The 19312-nt window shown below is 33.4% G+C and overlaps 1 protein-coding gene across 1 annotated transcript; it reads right to left on the bottom strand.

The window, feature by feature from the left end:
- Window positions 1-466: 466 nt before the first annotated feature.
- LOC145296245 (chymotrypsin-1-like) lies at window positions 467-17682 on the bottom strand. Its single transcript, XM_080142458.1, has 6 exons — window positions 17594-17682; window positions 13608-13776; window positions 10591-10715; window positions 8777-8908; window positions 6331-6473; window positions 467-691 (listed from the first exon to the last, which is right to left on the bottom strand). Exons 1-6 carry the CDS (start codon window positions 17643-17645, stop codon window positions 527-529), a joined length of 786 nt encoding a protein of 261 aa, XP_079998584.1. The 5' UTR covers window positions 17646-17682; the 3' UTR covers window positions 467-526.
- Window positions 17683-19312: the final 1630 nt, after the last annotated feature.

Genomic DNA, 19312 nt, shown 5'->3' with positions numbered 1-19312 from the left:
AACAATTGCATATGCGGCGATCTCAAATTGGTACAAACGTTTTGATTCTGGCGACATAAATCTTGATTATAAGCCTTGTTCATGAGTTGGATGATGGAGACTTGCAAACTGGATTGGATACTGAGCCTTCATTGAGCACTAAAGAATTGGCTGATGAAACTGGAGTTGACCAATCGACATTTCACCGACACTTTAAGCTACTTGATTTTGTTCAAAAAAGCCGCTTAAGATCCGCAAAACTCACCGAAGCAGAAGCTTGCAGATCGATTGGAGAAAAGCTTGCGAAATTATGGTCTTTATTTCGAAGATTTAATTAATTAATTTTTTTTTTGTTATTTCTTGGCGAGTAAAATTTAAATTTTTAGCAAATGTTTACAAACTTTTGGGACAACCTAATATCAAATCTAGGTCAACGCTGGATGTGCTTGCAAGTTAAGTATCTATAAAAATTATTACACAAAAAAAATGCGATTTCAGAGGACTTTATTAATCGTTAAGCGTCATGGTTTTAACGAAATGGTTAAACTTATTGCATGTTTTGTATCTGCTGTTCAATCCACGTTTTGAAGTAAGTGACTCGAGCAAATACGGCCAATCCCTCCGTACACGTCCAACCATACGAGACGACACCCACTAACACTTTTTCCCCTGTTTCCTGACTTGTACATGTTAGTGGTCCACCGGAATCACCCTGTAAACAAAGAAAAATGCTTACATATTAGATAATGATAAAAGAAATTAATAGGAAAATATTGTTCTCTGTTCATTTTACATTAGGAAATTGTTGGATATTCCTCTTATTAGTACTTTGATATCTGGTATCTGGGCAATATGTCGTGGACCTTGCACCATCTTACTATTCTGTTGTTATACAAAAACCGGATTGAGATGAATGGATGAACGCGAACAAAAAGATTCACATTAACAAGACTAATTTATTCGACCTTGCAAGCCATCATCATCATCGGTCGCGTGATTAGTTACAGCATGTCTTAAACTATTTATATTTCCTTCTTACAAAAAGACATAGTATTTATTTTTAATACAAATAGTATTTACACGTCCCAATTTGACCAGTATATTTTTTCTTAGCCTTTCACTCGATAATAGATAAGTCTCAATCCGATCAGAGCTGGGTACATATAATTATAAGACTCTGTAACGTAAATTGTGTATATCGTCAAATGAGAGGGTCATTTTGTTCGGAATAAATATAATCATTTTTAAACAGGAATGAAATGTATTCATAGTTTCGGATTGTTAAAAATAAAGGAAAACATGACTTTTCTATAAGCAAACAATTTATATAAGTACATTAAAACCTTAGGATAGGCATTAAAATTAGTAACAAAATACAGTACAGTATATAATACACATGTGCATAATTAAAAAATATTATAAATAACACCGTAAGGTGGGGCAAATACCATAACCAGGGACCGGAAAAACATAGTATTCCACATTGTAACCTGAAAAACGTATCCTAGGGCCACCGTATTCCGGGGTTCTACTGTTTAGGAATATGTATTGCATACACAGTTGAGTGTTTATATGATCAGAGGTAATAATTGTGAATTTGTCATTTTGTTGAAAGGAATTAAGTGGTGTGTATATGTGTCGGCTGCCGATAGTACTTTCCTTCTTCAGAAGGTTATATTTTGTCAAGTGAAGATAACTGTGCTTGAAGTGTCTAATCGACAGGTAGTAAGATAGTGTAAGCGTCTTACTTCGTGGTTGCCTGGAAACTCTGTCTTATCCTTGAACCGCAAACGTTTCGGGATCGTGTCATAGAAAATCCATAAAAATAATTACCCCGCATAGCTTAATTAGTTATCGTGTGACCAAACGAACTTAAGTGCAGTTTTCTGCCAGATGAAATAGACAATAATGTTTATCGATACAACAAATAGAGTTAGTTTAAAAGAAAAATAAGTACGCCTTCATTTTTCTCTTTCCTATGTTTTAAAGTAAAATAGCGTAGCCAGTTATTTGCCACCAAGAAAAAAAAATCGTCAACATATAAAAAAGCATGGTTTTCGTCTTTAGATTGTGAAAAAAATAAATATTAAACAAACACTATATGATTGACTAGAAATAGGAATTTATTTGTACACTTAATCTCGAAAAAGTTTTACAACGTTACGAAATAAATTAGAATAATGATATCATATTAAACAAAAATTACTTCGTGTGCTTCTAATTGTTCAATTAAAAATGTAATAAGATAGATATTTTTTCAAAAATATAGTATAATATAATAATATAAAAGATAAGTATATATTGTTTTCCCGGTCGTAAAATACGCATAATATTATATTTTAATAAATATAGAAACTGGGACATGTGCATGCGAGTATATGTTTTTTTTTCTGAACAGTTCAGTTCTTGTAAGTAAAAAAAAAAAAAACTCGAGCTAAGATCGAAACCAAAACCTAAAGACAGTGAGTCAAGTACGATAACCATTAAACCAGCTTATAAAAAAATAAGTAAATATAGTTTTTGTTGTAAAAGTAAAAGTTGTTTTCGGTTGTATAATGGAAAAATGATATTAAGTCAATGTTTATGCTTGTTTACATTTTAGGGTCTGACATGCATCATGGTACACTTGCATTAATGTGATCTTTAGAAGATATACGCCATTAATCAGGACCTAGATCTTTTAACAGAGAAAGATGCGATTATATTTAATAATCTTGTCATCAATTGAAACATCTATTACTCAGATGATTAAAGGATTTCATTAGAACAGTTTGTAGGGATTGTCTTTTCTATGTTATACGAAAATGATCCCCTGTTATTCTTAAAGGACATTTTTAAACATATCTTTTTGTTAAAATCTGATTGAAAAAAGTATGAGAACCACTTTACGTTAACCCTGCATGCCACGTTTCTTTATAATCTCTCTTTTTGTTTCATAGTTAAACAGTTGTGTATCTGTCTCTACTTTATCGTATTCCGATGACAGAGAAAAAACGTTTTTAGAAATCATCGTAATTATCCTCCTTATGAGAAATTATGAATATGACAGGATTCCTTAATTAACTTGCAACATTATCTCTCCATAGGGGTTCCCCCCACCCTTCGCACAAAAAAACTTAATAATTTAGCGATAGTTCGCACCTAAGAAAATGCTAGATTTTTCTCTGGCCACAGGTATGGATTTAGGCAACATATTTTTATTTTTAGATATCCCATCGGTCACCAATAATCGCATATATCACACACTCGATAAGTTAGCTGAGATTAGAGCGACAACGATAGATATTTCCAAACCCTATGACATGGTTGATGTGAACGTATTCTCAGAAGAATCGACATGTGCGCCAATACTGGATGATTATACAATATAATAATATTTTTTGCTAAAAGAAACAACCGAGTCATGCTTGATTGCCGTACATCCTCCAAAACACTCCATCATGCTGATGTTCTCTGATTCAATAGCGTTTGAGATGGGCGTATTAACTGATGACATTACGCTCTATTTCCAGCAGGAGGGAAAATCGAATGTCTACAAATGCAAGGGAATGACTGAATCCTTGAAAATGGCCTCCTGACTAGCAAAATGGTGCATAAAGCTCAATAGTCAAATTTTATGCTATAAATATAAAGTCCTTTTTCTTTAATAATTATAAGAAACCTTTCCAATCATCGAATGTTATAGTCGATAGCACCCTTCCTAAAAGTCTAACTTTTAAAATCCTCGGTCTGACATTTTCAGGCAACACAGTATAGTATTATAAGTACACAGTAGGTATTGCTCAATCTGCCGCGAAGTAGCTAGGTTCCCTTTACCGAACTAGAAAGATTTTCACACTTATCTGATCCTATATCTCTAGTAAGTCACTATTGGCCTGTGCATGGAAGTATTGTTGTCACGTCTAGGTTATAGCAAAAACCATTAGTATCCCAGTTAAGGGCAGAATAAAAAAAAACGTATTTCTAATATAATAGGGCCCGCACTGTCTACCAAACCCCAGCCACTGTCGTATCACCACGGTGTTATTCTCGTGTTTGTTTTACATATGGAATGTGCTTCGATGAATATCTCGACCCACCTGACGAGCAACAAAATCCTGTCCTTTCAATGTTGAAGTCCCTAGAGGCCTAATAATCTTTGGAATTCTTTATCTACTCCCAGTTTCCTCAGCCGTACCAACATGCATAAATTTAAATGTAATATGAACTGCTGTTCAACTTCCCTCTCATGCATCTTCTATGAATATATATCTGCGATCGTAATAGCACGTTACGAATCAGTGTTTAAGGGGAACAACTAAAAAATAATTTGGTAATGTCGTTGAAATCAGATACTTCTTCTATTCAGAAAAAATACCTGGAAATTTTGTTCGTTTGGACATATCTTCCTCCGCTAATTTTAAACATACTTACAATAGTGAAACAACGCTATATACAAAATGACTCAAAATCTAACATGGGTGTTTCGTGGTAGTTAGCGAAATGCAAGTAAAACAATAAATAAATTTGTATTCTAAAACTGTTACAATTAATATAAACACGCAAGGCTACCCAACATTTTCTGGAAACATTCTTTTAGTGTGCTACCAGATCCAGTACTAATTCACCACTTGGCGGAACCACTTTGCAGTTTCGATCCCTATTCATCCACTGCTTTTCTGAAGTGGCGAGGCCCTTCTGTTACGAGGTCTAGATTTTGCTCCCTGTGACTTTTGGTTATTCCCTAAGCTCAAGGAAACCTTAGAGGTTGTCGTTATGAGGCAATTCAGGGGATGAAAGAGACTGTGACGAGGGTAATTGACACGATCACACAAACGGACTTTCATGGGTCCTTTTGGAAGTTGTTGGAACGGTACAAGTGCATTGCAGCCGGAAGAGATTACTTCGAAAGGAACTAGAGGTTCTTGTGTGTACTATCAATAAAATTTCCCATATGAAAAAGGTCTAGAAACTTATTTTTAAAAAACTCCTATTTTTTTAAGTTACATTGTTAAGAAGTTACATTAAATCAGATGACGTATAATTTATAAGCGTATGTTGTGTAGTTGTTAACTTTTAACCGGACACATAGAATTATAATTATCATACATACTGCACATTTTGGACCGCTAAAAATGAATTAAAGTTACTGCATGTTGACTTATAATGGATGCTTTATGTCGAATTGATAGTTGCATTAAATACTAATTCCTATTAATCTCTTATCATTCTTATTAATCTATGACTGTACATCAAAAGGGTGTCATAATGCTTAGTTCGCTGTACCTTATCATAATAAAGGTCCACAGAAAGTTTTAGCTAAACTGGCTCAGTGGTTTCTGCGAAAAAGTGGAACAAATAGATTAAACGAAATATGATATCTATATATATCTATAAAAGTGAAATTGTTTGTGTGTATACATTTCCCTACTAAACTACTCTGTCAATTTTCAGTCTACAGAATCGAGATTTGACATAAGGGGTATTGAGATTTGGAAAAATCTTTTTAATCAGTTTTCGGACAGAAATTTAGCTGCCAAGGAGTCAAAATTCAACGATTTGACCTTTGAAAACTCTACCAAATTCCTCCGCCAATTTTGGGTGTAAACAATTGAAATTTTAGATGTAGGTTACTTGGACATGAATCAAACTTTTTAATTTGATTTGAGCCCAAAACAATAAATGTTAAGGGGTCAAAATTCGGGTTAAAGTTTTAAAAAATTTTACCCCTGCGGTCTCTACCAAATTTCTCAGCCAATTTTTGGTCTAAACATGTGAGATTTTACATAAATTGTATTCAGACATACGGCAAGCTTTTAAATCAATTTTTGGCCGACAAATTGGCTGCCAAGGGGACAAAGTTAAAAAAAAAATTCCTTTGCGGTCTCTAGCAAACTATTTAGCCAATTTTGGATCTAAACATTTGAAATTTTACATAAAGGGTATTTAAACATGCAGCAAGCTATTAAATCAGTTTTGGGGCAAAAAATTGGCTGCTAAGAGGTCAAAGTTGAAAGAGTTGCCCTTTGCAGACTCTACCTAACTCCTCTGCCAATTTTGGGTCTAAACACTTGAAATTTTAAATGTAGGTTGCCTGGTCATGAGTCAAACTTATATATATATATATATATATATATATATATATATATATATATATATATATATACACATATGCACATAAAGTTATGAACAGTACATAGGGCACGAGTAAATCCGGGCTGAACTGCTAATAGATAATAAAATCATTTTAAATCTTTGTAAAAACAAAATCGATTGATAAAAAAAATAAGTTGCTAAATATGTTGTTAATAAGAGAGTAGGAAATCCATTAACAGTTTTCAAATAAGTAGAAAAGAAAAGAATGCTTCTTACCTGACAAGTTGATTTATCGCCTTTAATGAACGTCCCGACACAAATATGTTGTTTTATTATATTACTATCGATCTTGGCACACTTTTCCGGAGTTTGTTGGGGAACATCGGCACGTTGCAAATATGGAGATGCTCCGAGATGTTCTACATTTAAAGTAAAACATAGGTTGTAAAAAGGTGTTACTAAAACATGGATTATATTAGAGAATCATTTTATAAGAATTGGTGTAAAATGAAATGTTATCTGTATTAGTTTTGATACATGTAGTATAATCTATAATAGTTTTGATATATCTTATGTAATTTGTAATAGTTTAATAATCTGTAATAGTTTGAATATATATATATATATATATATAATGTAGTCTGTAATAGTTCTAATAGTTTGTAATAGTTTTAATATATGTAATGCACTCTGTAATAATTTTGATATATATAATGTAGGGTGTAATAGTTTTAAGATATATAATGCTATATGTAATAGTTTTGAAATATATAATGTAATCTGTAATATATTACTTGTATTGATCGGACTATTGTTCTCATTCTGAGTGTTTTTGTGCAACTTTTCAGTCGGATTGGCCTTCGACCGTCCTCAGGCATGCTAGTTGTTTGGAAAAGAAAAGAGAAAAGTTACTAGCGCCGTAGCTATTTTCGTATTTTTTATTATTAGTCTCTATTTTATGGTTATTGTTCCGTATTTGTGTAAAATTTGCTTGATAAAGGGGAGGCAACTCTAATAAAGATCGACAGGGGATTATCTCTTTTTATCACCCATAGTCCGATCAATAAAAGTAATATAAGCAATCGTCTAAAAACTTCAGAACCTTAATCAGTAATACTTTCAATGTGTATTTTAATTTGTCCTTGTTCATTAAATTACTTACTAAACAAATGATTTCTACTATAGTTGACATAAAAAAAAACTATTAAGTAGAATGCAGTTATTAACGTAATCTATCGTAATTTACGAAACATGTGGTTTATAAATATTAATTCGGGATTATCGAACAGCTTTATTTACACAACACGTGTCTACCACGTAACCATAAAAGATTGGACCTTCATTTAGTTTTCTTGTTATATCCGAGGACAGCAGTTTCTTGGGCATCTATACATCACACCGTCTGTAAGTGATCTGACCCAAGAAGAGCCTTCTACATATCTTGATCACCTCAATATCTGATAGTGACGTTCTGTGCTTTCACTAAAGACTTTTAGACAATTAAACTTTAACATTGATTTAAATTGAATAACATATAATTATTTACTATAATAATCATTAAATCTCTACAGACACCAGTGTTTCATCTTTTCGGAAATCATCATTGCAGGGTGTCACGATTAACTGCGAGAAATATTGTTGACATTTAAGCATTTATTTTTAAATGCTTTTTAACGTCTGTCAGAGTGATCTAATCATTATATGATGATCCGTGCATAAGGGCTAAATTGACCAACTTTTTATTTCAACTGATATATATATATATATATATATATATACGTGATATACTGATATATATATATATATATATATATATATATATATATATATATATATATATATATATATATATATATATATATATATATATATACGTGATATACTGATATATATATATATATATATACGTGTTTTATGTATGTATACGTGTTTTATCCTTTCGGGAATCATCAGTGTAAGGTAACACGATTACTGCTGGTCGGGAGATTCAAACTCGACCACAAAGTCATCTCCGACTCCATTAGCAAGGAACAAATCTCACGGCCAATTTCAACCGCGAGAAACGCCGTTTAAATTTTAACATTTATTAATTTATTTTTTATGTCGTAACATCCGTCCAGAGTGATCTAATGATTATAACATCATGATCTGCGCATGCGAGCTTAAGTGACCGACTTTCATTTCAACTTTAAAGTGCTCAACAAGAACTGAGTTATTAAAGGGGCTAACATTTATATATATATATGTGTGTGTGTGTGTGTGTGTGTGTGTGCGCGTGTGCGCGAAGGTCTTTATAAACAAACAAACAAGTCAAGCACTGTAAAATCAGCGATCAAATGTTTATATAAATAAACATTTGGGTAAATCATTTGCGAGCGCCGATTCCATGCGCCTGAGATTAGAGATGTCAATTATCAACTAGATGGATGTAGGTTCGATCTTTGAGTTTGGATGAGTGCTAGTCTAACCGCACTGAGAACATCGTACAATGAAACTCGGAAATATAAAGAGATTTCGGGATAATTTCCTAGCTTATTAGTGTAAATTCCGAATTTATAAATAATTCCAAGTCTGAAGTAACTGGAGTTCCCGGCCTCGACGAAATTTTATTGTAGGTGTAGACACAATTGTCTGCATGGAAAAGAATGACCTATCACCAATTTCTTTTTTGAGACATTCGAAAGTTTTATATCAAATAAAGAAACTAATAAAAAGTACTCACCGCCAGTTTTGCCCCACCCAGCAATCACGCAATCTTTCGATAGTTCTTCTCCTGCGTCTGCCATGCGTATCGACTTTAAACAGGCGTTAAAATGAACTGGTTCAGACAACTTCAAAACAGCCACATCATTAACTGTAATTGGAAAAACAACATCAAAGATAAAAATGAATAGTAAAAGTCATATTATTATTCTATTCGGGTTTCTATTGAGTTGGTTAAACGTTTCGCTTTGAACTGAACCTTATCTACGCCGATAATTGGAGTACATGCGCAGTTTATCTTTATTTAAATTACGAGAAAACATCACTGTGTATTTTTGAGGAAAACGTTACTTTTTATCATTACACATTTAACTAATATTCAATAATTAAGAAGAATAGAAAGTGGCCCTTAGGCTTACTTTCGGCAACCTCGTAACTCTCGATTCCCTTATTTTATCCTTTAGTCCTCACATTCCATGGACGATGTTTGTGACAAAGGGAGAGAGTTGCAATTTCCTAGGTCGGACTCTATCTATATGAAACGTATCGTTAGTTAGTTTTTTTTTTTTTTTTTACCTTGAAATAGTATTTGCTTAACTCCTTAAATAAAGTGTTTCATTCCTCGTATGTTCATAAAATCATCATCATCATCATCATCATCATCATCATCATCATCATCATCATTAGCTCACAAGGAGCTTTCACACAGGTCTTAAAAGATCTCTCCTTGAAAACAAGACCTGGTGTTCCCTGGAAGCTGGGTGACAAAAAGTCTTCCCAGATTTCCAGTACTCTCCACCTCTGTATATCATTTACAAATTAATTTACATTATTGCAACAGCCACTTAACGTTGATTTCTTGTTAGCAGCAGCCATTGGTCTCCACTGGAATTTGAATGGCAATAAGCCTCCCCAAGGTCTCAGTTCTATTCACAGTTATCCAGCGGAGGTCTGGTTAGTGCTTTCTCCTCGGTCTTTCCATCCTCCTTGGCCCTTCTCAGCTATTTGGTATCATTCTTTTTTGTGGGTTGCGGTGATTGGGTAATGGAAGGGGATGGGGGACAGGATAGAGAACTTATGGATATGCATCTTCTTGGTTCCATGTAAGGCTTCTTCATGTTTTGTCTCTGCAGTAGCTCCTGTAGTCCGTGCATGTGGCTTACGTGCATTAGTCTCCGTATTCAAGGGGTTTCCTAAATATTTCAGATTATTATTATTATTATTATTATTATTATTATTATTATTATTATTATTATTATTATTATTAATCACTCATTAGGAGTTTTCACACTGGCTATCATCAAAGAATTCTCTTTGAGAGTAACTTGTGGTTTTCCTTGGAGTCTAAGTGACAACAAGTCTCCCCAGATTTCCAGTACTCTCAACCTCTTTCGATACCATTTGCAAATTAATTTGCGTTATTGCAACAACTGTTTACAATTGATGTCTCGTTAGTAGCGACCACTGGTCTTTACTCGAATCTGAGTGGCAATAAGCCTCCCCAAGGTCCCAGTATTATTATTATTATTATTATTATTATTATTATTATTATTATTATTATTATTATTATTATTATTCACATATAACAAATAAAGAGTCTTATCATTTTATCATTTAACTTATATAGTGTTTGTAGTGTGTACATAATAATATTAAATGTGTAAATCAGGAACAAGACCGGTATTTCGTAGATGACATATAGGTATATAGAATACAGATTTGACATTAAATGATATTCGAGAGTTAATATGCCATTCAACGAAGTAAACTGCAGCAGCCGTAGTCATGTTCTGATTGTAATACAATAGTTATAGCAAATGCATCGTTACTTACAAATGGTTGTGTTAGTTTCCTTGTAGTCTTCGTGAACAGAAAAGTTGGAAACTATTTTCTCATGAGACATTTCGTATGTATGAAGCGAACCAAACCAAGCAGAGATTTTAAGAATATCGCCTTCTCTGAAAATAAATAAATAGATAAATACATAAATAATAATAATAATAATAATAATAATAATAATAATAATAATAATAATAATAAAGTCGATAATAGTAACAATAGTTAGAGTATTAATTAATTATTAATGATTAAAATTTAAAAATAATTATAAAGATAATAATAGAAATAATTATAATAATAATAAAAATAACAATAAAATGATAACAAGACGTCATAAATGATGCCATAAATTGATGACGCGATCCATCAAATAAGAGGTTTTGAGTTAATAGATGTAGAGCAGTTCAGATACTTGGGTCAATTCACAGGGGGGAAGGCCAACGTAAACATGGAAGAAAATAATAAAGATGGATTTAAGAAAAAGAGGGATCAATAAAGACCTAGATAGAGATAAGTTAGTTTGAAAGTCAATCTTTAAAAGCCGCCCAACAGTTGCCAGCATATTTAATGGACTCTATACTCTTAGCAGTTTAGTATATACTACACATAAAATTTGATGGACCTTTTCAGTTTATCCCCGTGTAGAGTGGGTGACGTCATAATTTAGTAACGCCATCTATTTAAACAGATTAACACCGGTTAATGCGATGTTCATGTGACGTCATCGATCGAAATAGAGACATGTACAGGTCCTGTCCATTGTATTAGCACCGACTGATAAAAGCGGTTTATAACTGAAACCGTACAGATATTACTGAATATATTCCCAATCATTGTTATATATATTGATAACAATGAATTAGAATAAGTCGTATGCAACATTTATAGTGCACAATAGTTAACAGATCTATTACGGTGGTTATCAGGAAGAACCAATTTAGAGCTTCGTCCTTTAATTGATACTTACTAATATAAGCTGTTTTTTTTGTTCAAGACCCGCCATTTTTTTTTTTTCAAACAGATCCAGGTTGACGTTTTAACTAATGCACTTGTAAGTCTCTCGACAATTTATTTACTTCTGCCCTCGTACAACAAAAACGATGTCGCAGTGTGTTGATTAGCGTTCGCCCAACATATCATCGAACACCCACAGCGAAATAATAATACTTAATAATCTATCCCTTTTCACTCGATCTATAGATCACCAAATCTCTCATCTTTCTCTCTTCTGCGATTGTAAATTTATCCTCCCAAGATACAGTCAGCACCAACAATATTTGCGTGGTCTAAGATGTATTTGCTGTCTCGGTCGCCTTTAATGTCTTCCACTTCTTTCTAATACTGATTTCATAATCGATCTATATTACAATCTATTATACCAAATGTTGAAGTATTCAACAGAGCCAACATGGACAGCATAGAAGCCATACTCGCCACCACAAAACTGCGATGGACTGGACATGTGGCCAAAATAAAAAAAAAACAATCGCATCCCAAAAATCCTATTTGAAAATGGGTACAGAAAGATTACTGGGCAGAAGCTCTGGAACAAGGATGTGATAAACTGCCACCTAAACGCAATGAAATGAACACGAAAAATTAGGAAGAGCTAGCAGCAGACCGAAGTTGCTGGCGCATTAGCATTTACAAAGGAAGGCAGAAATAGAGATAGGAATAATGGCAAGATCTGAATAAAAACATTACCAAACGCACAACCCTGGTAATTACCCATGGACTACTTGTAGAGGAAACTTTCCTCACTGAACGTGGAATGCTACAACACAGTAGGATAAAGCACCGAGACCTTGACTAGTCATCTTCAGCTATGAAGGACTGCGTGATTATTATTATTATTATTATTATTATTATTATTATTATTATTATTATTATTATTATTATTATTATAATAATAATAATAATAATAATAATAATAATAATAATAATAATAATAATAATAATAATATTAGAATAACCAAGTGAATTAGTTTGTTTTGTTCTTAAGGAAATCCTGGTTGAGAAGTGTTGTTCTAATATATAAAGTAACATTGTTATTCTGTCTGAGTGTCCAACTAAAAGTCAAAAACAAAGATACACTTACTAGTCTTGTGTCATCAAAATCAGTTTGACTTCGATCTAGTTAAGGTCTTAGAAGAACTGTAATATGCATTCTTTTGTGGTTAGCAAGAGCCAAATTAGTATGTGGCGGGAAGGAAGTACAATTAATTTTTGTCATTTTTACTTGTCGTTGTTTTAAAAAAAATAGACTAAAAAAGGTCAAACGCTCAGTCAACAATCTTTTCTATTATATTGAAATATACGCCAAAGTGAAGAAGAGGCAGTCGGGGGTAGAAGTAAGGACAGTGAAATGAGTAAGTCTGAAAGAGAGGGAAAAAGAGACAATTAAGCAATTAGAGGTTAAGATAAAGAGAGGGGTGGTTGTATATAGAGATAAGAAAACGAAGGAGACAATCGATGTGTAAAGAAGACAGAAAGTAATAGTGGGAGAAAGATATAAAGAGAGAAAGAGAGAGAGAGTTGGAGGAGTAAGATAGAAAACGGAATAATCGAGAGGTAGAGAGGTAAGGTACAGAGACAAAAAACAGTCAGAGGATGAGGTAGGGAGAGGGATAGGGTTAGGGAGAGATAGAGAGATTATGAGACTGTCGGCTGAGGTAGAGAGGAGAATAGTCTGAGTGAGGTCAAGAGAAAAGAGAGATAGCCGGAGAGTGAGCTAAAAGGTTTTTTTTTTCTATTTCATTATCTATTCCTCTGGGAAACGCCGGATAACATTGCTAATTTAAATGTAAAAGTTAATATTTTTAATATATCGAATAACTGAATCAGCTGTTGATTTTTTTTCTGGTTTTATTTCACGATTTCTCTATTTTTAATGAAATCTCCAGATTCGTGCTTTTCCAAGATTTACATTTTTTTTCACTTACTATTGAAAAAACGAAAGGAAAGATGGCGAAGTTGTGTGATTGGAAATTAAAACTGTTTTCAATACTTACAAACAATGCGCCGCGGTGAGAATATGTCTGTTGTCAATCAATGAGCCACTACACTGGAAGAGGTCCATGAGTGGGCCTTTTATGATATCCAGGAAGACGATATTAGGGAATTCACATTCAGTGGCGTTTGATCCACCAACGATATGACGGATGGAAGCAGACTGGCATTCTGAAATTAGAAACATTTTATTAAATTATGACCATTTCTTTATGGAAATCAATCCAGACAATGCATGAAGCCACTTGATATGTGTAGATAAAAATACTATTCAAGTAAAAATAGCTGATGACAAATGTGAGATGAACAGATTCGACACAGTAAAAATCAATTTTTCCTCCTGTGCCAGAAATATCGTTCTTGAAATGCGAGAACTAAATGACAATATAATGGAAGCGAAAGTTATGAGGCCCCGAGAATAAAGTGGAGGTCCATTTTCGAGTCTCGTTTACATAAATCATGTTAAGAATATTGTTATTGCATGTGTTCTCATCGTTTTTGTTTAACAAAAATAAAACATTTGATATTTTTGTACTATTATAAAAATTAATTTAAGATTAAAACAAAAACAAATTAAAAAATATAAACAAAAACAAGTTTACAGGATACCCTTTGACTTATTCTGATCATATGATTTTAGGCCAACTTGATTGTCAGGTTTGTTGCAACACTAGTGAAATTGCTTGAACCATCTGGATATTTAAGACTACATCTCAGTTTTCTGTCCTTGTATTTAATATATATATATATATATATATATATATATATATATATATATATATATATATATATATATATATATATATATATAAATGCGAGCATGAAAATTAATATGGTTAAACTTAAGCTTAAACATGGAAAAGTAAGACACTAGTTGTTACAGCTGGAAAAGAAAAGGACAAGATATTCTAGTAGAAAATATAATAAATGTATAACTTCAAATATACAGCATAAAAATTGATTATACAATGTTATAAATTGAATTTTTAAAAATTATTAATGCTGAAATATTTTACATTATGAATGCATTATATTTTTTCCTAGAATATCTTGCCCTTTTCTTTTACAGTTTTAACAACTAGTCTTTTATTTTCCAATTTTAAGCATAATCATATCAGGTTCCATGTTCGCATTTTTCTATTGTAATCCATGATTTTTTCCAGGCTTTCAATATATTCACTTGTTCTTTGTTTAATTTTAGTCTTATTTTTTTGTCCCCATAAACACATATGTAATAACAATGTACGACACTCGTCTGCTTTCAATAAAATCCACCAATTATCTCCCTTTCATGCTTTAATCCTCTCTGTTTCACTTGTTACTTCTTTGTTCACGACAGCATCGAATTAGTATCCACACTAGTCGCTGAAGCGACATGGTTGCTATAGAAACCAGTTATAAAAAGCTTAGCTCACCTCCTTACATATTTTTACGATTTTGAACACCAGAAAATTCATCATAACTTTTGTTTTACGGAATTAAAATTGACAATTTTCTTTTCATAATATAGCTGAGAAAGTGATCTATAAACTGTCATAATTGTTTGAATTTCTGTCTAAAAATGAGTGAGCGGTGAACCTTTAAAGCAGTTCTTAATGACTAAACCTGCCACTTAACCATATATTCAAACACTACCGACAAGAATGACGAAGATAATAAACATGATTCAAGCAAGTAATTTTCAAACATAGGACAGGTGCTCTATTTCAAAAAGAGTATATGAAATGTTTCTGTTAGCATTCAAATCACTTGATTCAACTTTCGTCGGTATGGATTGTTAAAGTTACTTGTGCACAACACCAGTGGCTTTTAACTAAAACAGAGAATAACAAGTTACAAAGGAGTCACCACTTATCAAGGCCCGGAGGCCACTCGAAGATAAGGATTAATGAGTGTACAATAGTCAATAGGACAATATCGTAGACATTGTTGGTAGTGGAAATTTGGTAAATTGGATTACTTAAGGGAATGGTTCATCAAGAACTTGTCCACGTTGGACTTGAAGACAGTCAGTTGAAAAGGAGGAAAACGGAACAGAGTTCTTCAGACGTAAAGTTCTAAGAAAGAAGCTTTGTTCATGGAATCTACGTTTAGGTTTAGGTACAGATAAATAATGGGGGAAATTATTGATAATGGTTTCAGCTAGACGAGTGTTTTTCGAGAAAGTTCAGAGAGAGGGGACCATAGATTGGAGCTCAGACGAGCACTTGCCATGAATATAACGGTAGAGACAGGCTCGCCAAGTCTCTTCTGTGGGAAAGAGGTTGCAGGGAAGAGAAGAAGCCATACCCTCCACATCTATCCAGATGTAGCAAAAGTACTCTATCTTTGAACGTACTTAGCTTTTATACAGCTAGAGAATTGCATGAGCAGCGAGATATCTACTGGAGCGGTATAATGATCCCACCATTTTTCCAGCGACCTTAGCAACGGATTTGATGTACGTATTCCATTTCAGATCAGGCGTAAAGGTCATACTCAGAAGTTTGTCAAAACATGGAACCTCCCCAAGACGAGAGCCATTCATTCGTTGATGATGTAAAGATAGAAACTTTGTTTTAGATGCATTAAACTAACCAGCTACCTCTTTCCTCATGGTGCCACGTGCTCAAGATCAGAGGAGAGAGAATCAGAGAGAACTCGATCAATTACGGCCTTTGAAGTGTTGCCATAGATGGTAGTGTCGTCAGCATAAATGTCTACGAATGATCTTAGGGTGTGATTTGGGAGATCATTGATGTAGATTAGAGTGTTATATTTGGGCCCCAGAGACACCCAAGTATTAATACTTTGAGCTTCTGATTTCTGCCGATCAACCACTACTCTTATGAACCTATGACGATGTGACAAAGAATTATGTTATAGGAGGAATTACGTGACAGAAATGTTAAAGAGAGAGAATGCCTGCATCAAAAATTTGATGTCAAAATGAATAGACGTGGGTTACGGGTCTTCCTCCATCCTACAGGGACTGGTGGGGAAAGATGCAGTTTATCTTAGTGTACTTGCTGCATATTACTGTTAGAAGTCAATACAAATTTTGGAAGCAATTTATGGAGTTGTTTTGGGTTCCGTGTAATTGCCTCTATTTTTCAGCAATAACACGGATAAAGAAAGAAAATATCAAGATCTTTGCGACAGCAACATCACCACTAGAACCATCTTCACAAGACTTCATCAACTAATTAAGAGAGATGAGCGGCTGCTTTGTTGACTAAGGGAAGAGTTTCTTGGACACGTGTACTCAGGATGATGACGACGACGATGATGATGACAGAAATGGAGATGATTGACTTGAAAATGTTATGATTGCTGTGTAGTGTAAATACAGGCTAAGATCTGATTATCTCGGAGAAAAAGTAAACCTGGACAGTATAGAAAAGTGTGCGTAGAACAGGAGATTTAAATGGTATAGTCACATTGAAAGAATGAATGAGAGATTTTGAGTTAATAAATGTAGAACAGTTAAGGTATCAGGATCAGTTTACAGCGGAAGCCCAACAAAACCATTGAGGAAAATGGTAAAGATGGATTTGAGAAAAAAGAGGGATAAACAAAGACTTAGGTAGAGATAAATTAGTTTGGAAGTCAATCTTTAAAAGCCGTTCAACAGTTGCCAGCACCTTAAATAGACGCTAAAGGGAATATAATGTACGATTTACATCTACGCAAGTATGTTAAGGTTGTGTGATTAATTGTTTAAAAGGATTTCAATAAATTATGTTCCTATTTACTCGCCTTCCCACGAGGGCGGACACAAGTCGGTTTTTAATGTGAGAAATCCAGTTCCCCAAAAGAGTCTCTCTGGACAGGAACAAAAAATTTAAATTTGCCCCAGTCTAAAAGAATGGATCCCTCACTGATTGAGATCAGAAAAGGTGAAGTGTATTATCAGAACAGATGCTACATTTTGTTCCTAGCCAAAAATCGAAAGCATGTTGATAAAATAAAAATGTAAATAAAAAAGGTGCAAAACTTATGAACCAACCTAAAGCTGCCAACGCCAACACTAAATAGCAGATACGGATGAACATCTTCATTGTTTGCTAGTTGTTCAAAATGATACTGGAATCAAACACTTCATCCTCTTTTATAGTGTTCATGTTGACTTTTCATATTAGATTGTTCCAGTTTTCCCGTTTGATTTCTTATTCGCCATATGCGATGGTTTTGTGTTGGTTAATTGAAATTCTCCACGAACCAGGTACACATGTTTCTAATGCAGACGCGGGTGCCATTAATTCATTACAGTAAACAAACAATAACTAAATCCATCAACAATGAATGATCGATACGCATGTCTTCGGCTCTATAACGATTTACTGCCGGATTATCGGAGGTAAGTAACAATAAAGATATGGATGCAGGCGCAGCTTGACTACTGGGTATGCTGTTTGAGTTAAAACGATCCTACAACACTAAATTCGCTATAGATATTGGCAATCTTCACGTAACCAAGTTTGCAAGTATCTAATTTTAATTAATATATATATATATATATATATATATATATATATATATATATATATATATATATATATATAGCTTAATGCGTAAGGGGAAGAAAGGAAGTTCAACTCCACAAGGGGAGACTTATCCGGATAATGCAAAGCTCAACAATTATTTTTGGAGCTTATACAATAAGACGACAATAGTATGAAATGAAGTCACAAAACTATATATTGGTAGATATAGAATGGATCATTTATTGAATAATGGAATTCAAGCAAAATTTGAGGGATAGACGGGACTCCTTATGCCAGGGCATTTCGAAGCTTAATGCTTCTCATCAGAAGAGTAGAGAAGATGCTAGGTAGCATGGGGGAAGATCTGGCGTCTAGCGAAGGGTTCATTAGGGTCGAAAAGGATTAGGAGGAATTATAGAATGTTAGGGGAAGCTTTATTGAAATCTAAATAAATAAAGAAGAAGCTTGTTATATATAGTATTATATATAAAATTGTATATGGTCTTTAACATAGTGTTGATATTAAGGGGTATATGTTTTAGGGTAAAAATTGGGGGTGTATTGTTGCTGCGTGGTAAAATTTTAACGGTTTGTGGGGTGTCTATTAACTATGGAGTGGTATTTTTGACAGGTGAAACCTAAACGGCAAATGGCAATATAAAAACGCTTATATTTGGGGGGGGGGTTAATGCAAGGTTGTAATATTGATTAGGTAATATTCGGAAATATTTTTTTTTGGCAATAGTTTTATGACTTCATTTCATAATCTTGTCGTCTTATTATATATATATATATATATATATATATATATATATATATATATATATATATATATATATTATTTTTAACAATATCTGACGGAACCTTCTGATTTTAATCCTCCCCGTGACGAAGAAGACCTGATACTTTCATTGCAAACTGTGATTTCGTATAAGCTGTGTCACCTGGATAGGTCTCTAGTTACTAGTAGCTAGCTAACCGAAACATGTTCATGACTGTGTAGCAACATATTAGTGCTTATGTAAAAACAAATAAAGAATATATATATATATATATATTCAAACACAGTAGTGTTTGAGTGTTTGAATATATGGTTAAGTGGAAGTTTGAGTCATTTAGAACTGCTTTAAAGCTTCACTTCTCACTCATTTGTCGACCAAATTTCAAAAAATTATTACAGTTTATAGATCACCCTCTAAGCTATATTGTGAAAAGCATTTTCAATTTTCGTCCAGTAAAAC

The sequence above is a fragment of the Euprymna scolopes genome, chromosome 16 (genome assembly GCF_053919585.1).
Source record: "Euprymna scolopes isolate OS-2025 chromosome 16, ASM5391958v1, whole genome shotgun sequence".
Taxonomy (NCBI): Eukaryota; Metazoa; Mollusca; class Cephalopoda; order Sepiida; family Sepiolidae; genus Euprymna; species Euprymna scolopes.
The sequence above is the reverse complement of the archived record's forward strand: the minus strand, read 5'-3'. Positions and strand labels throughout refer to the sequence as shown.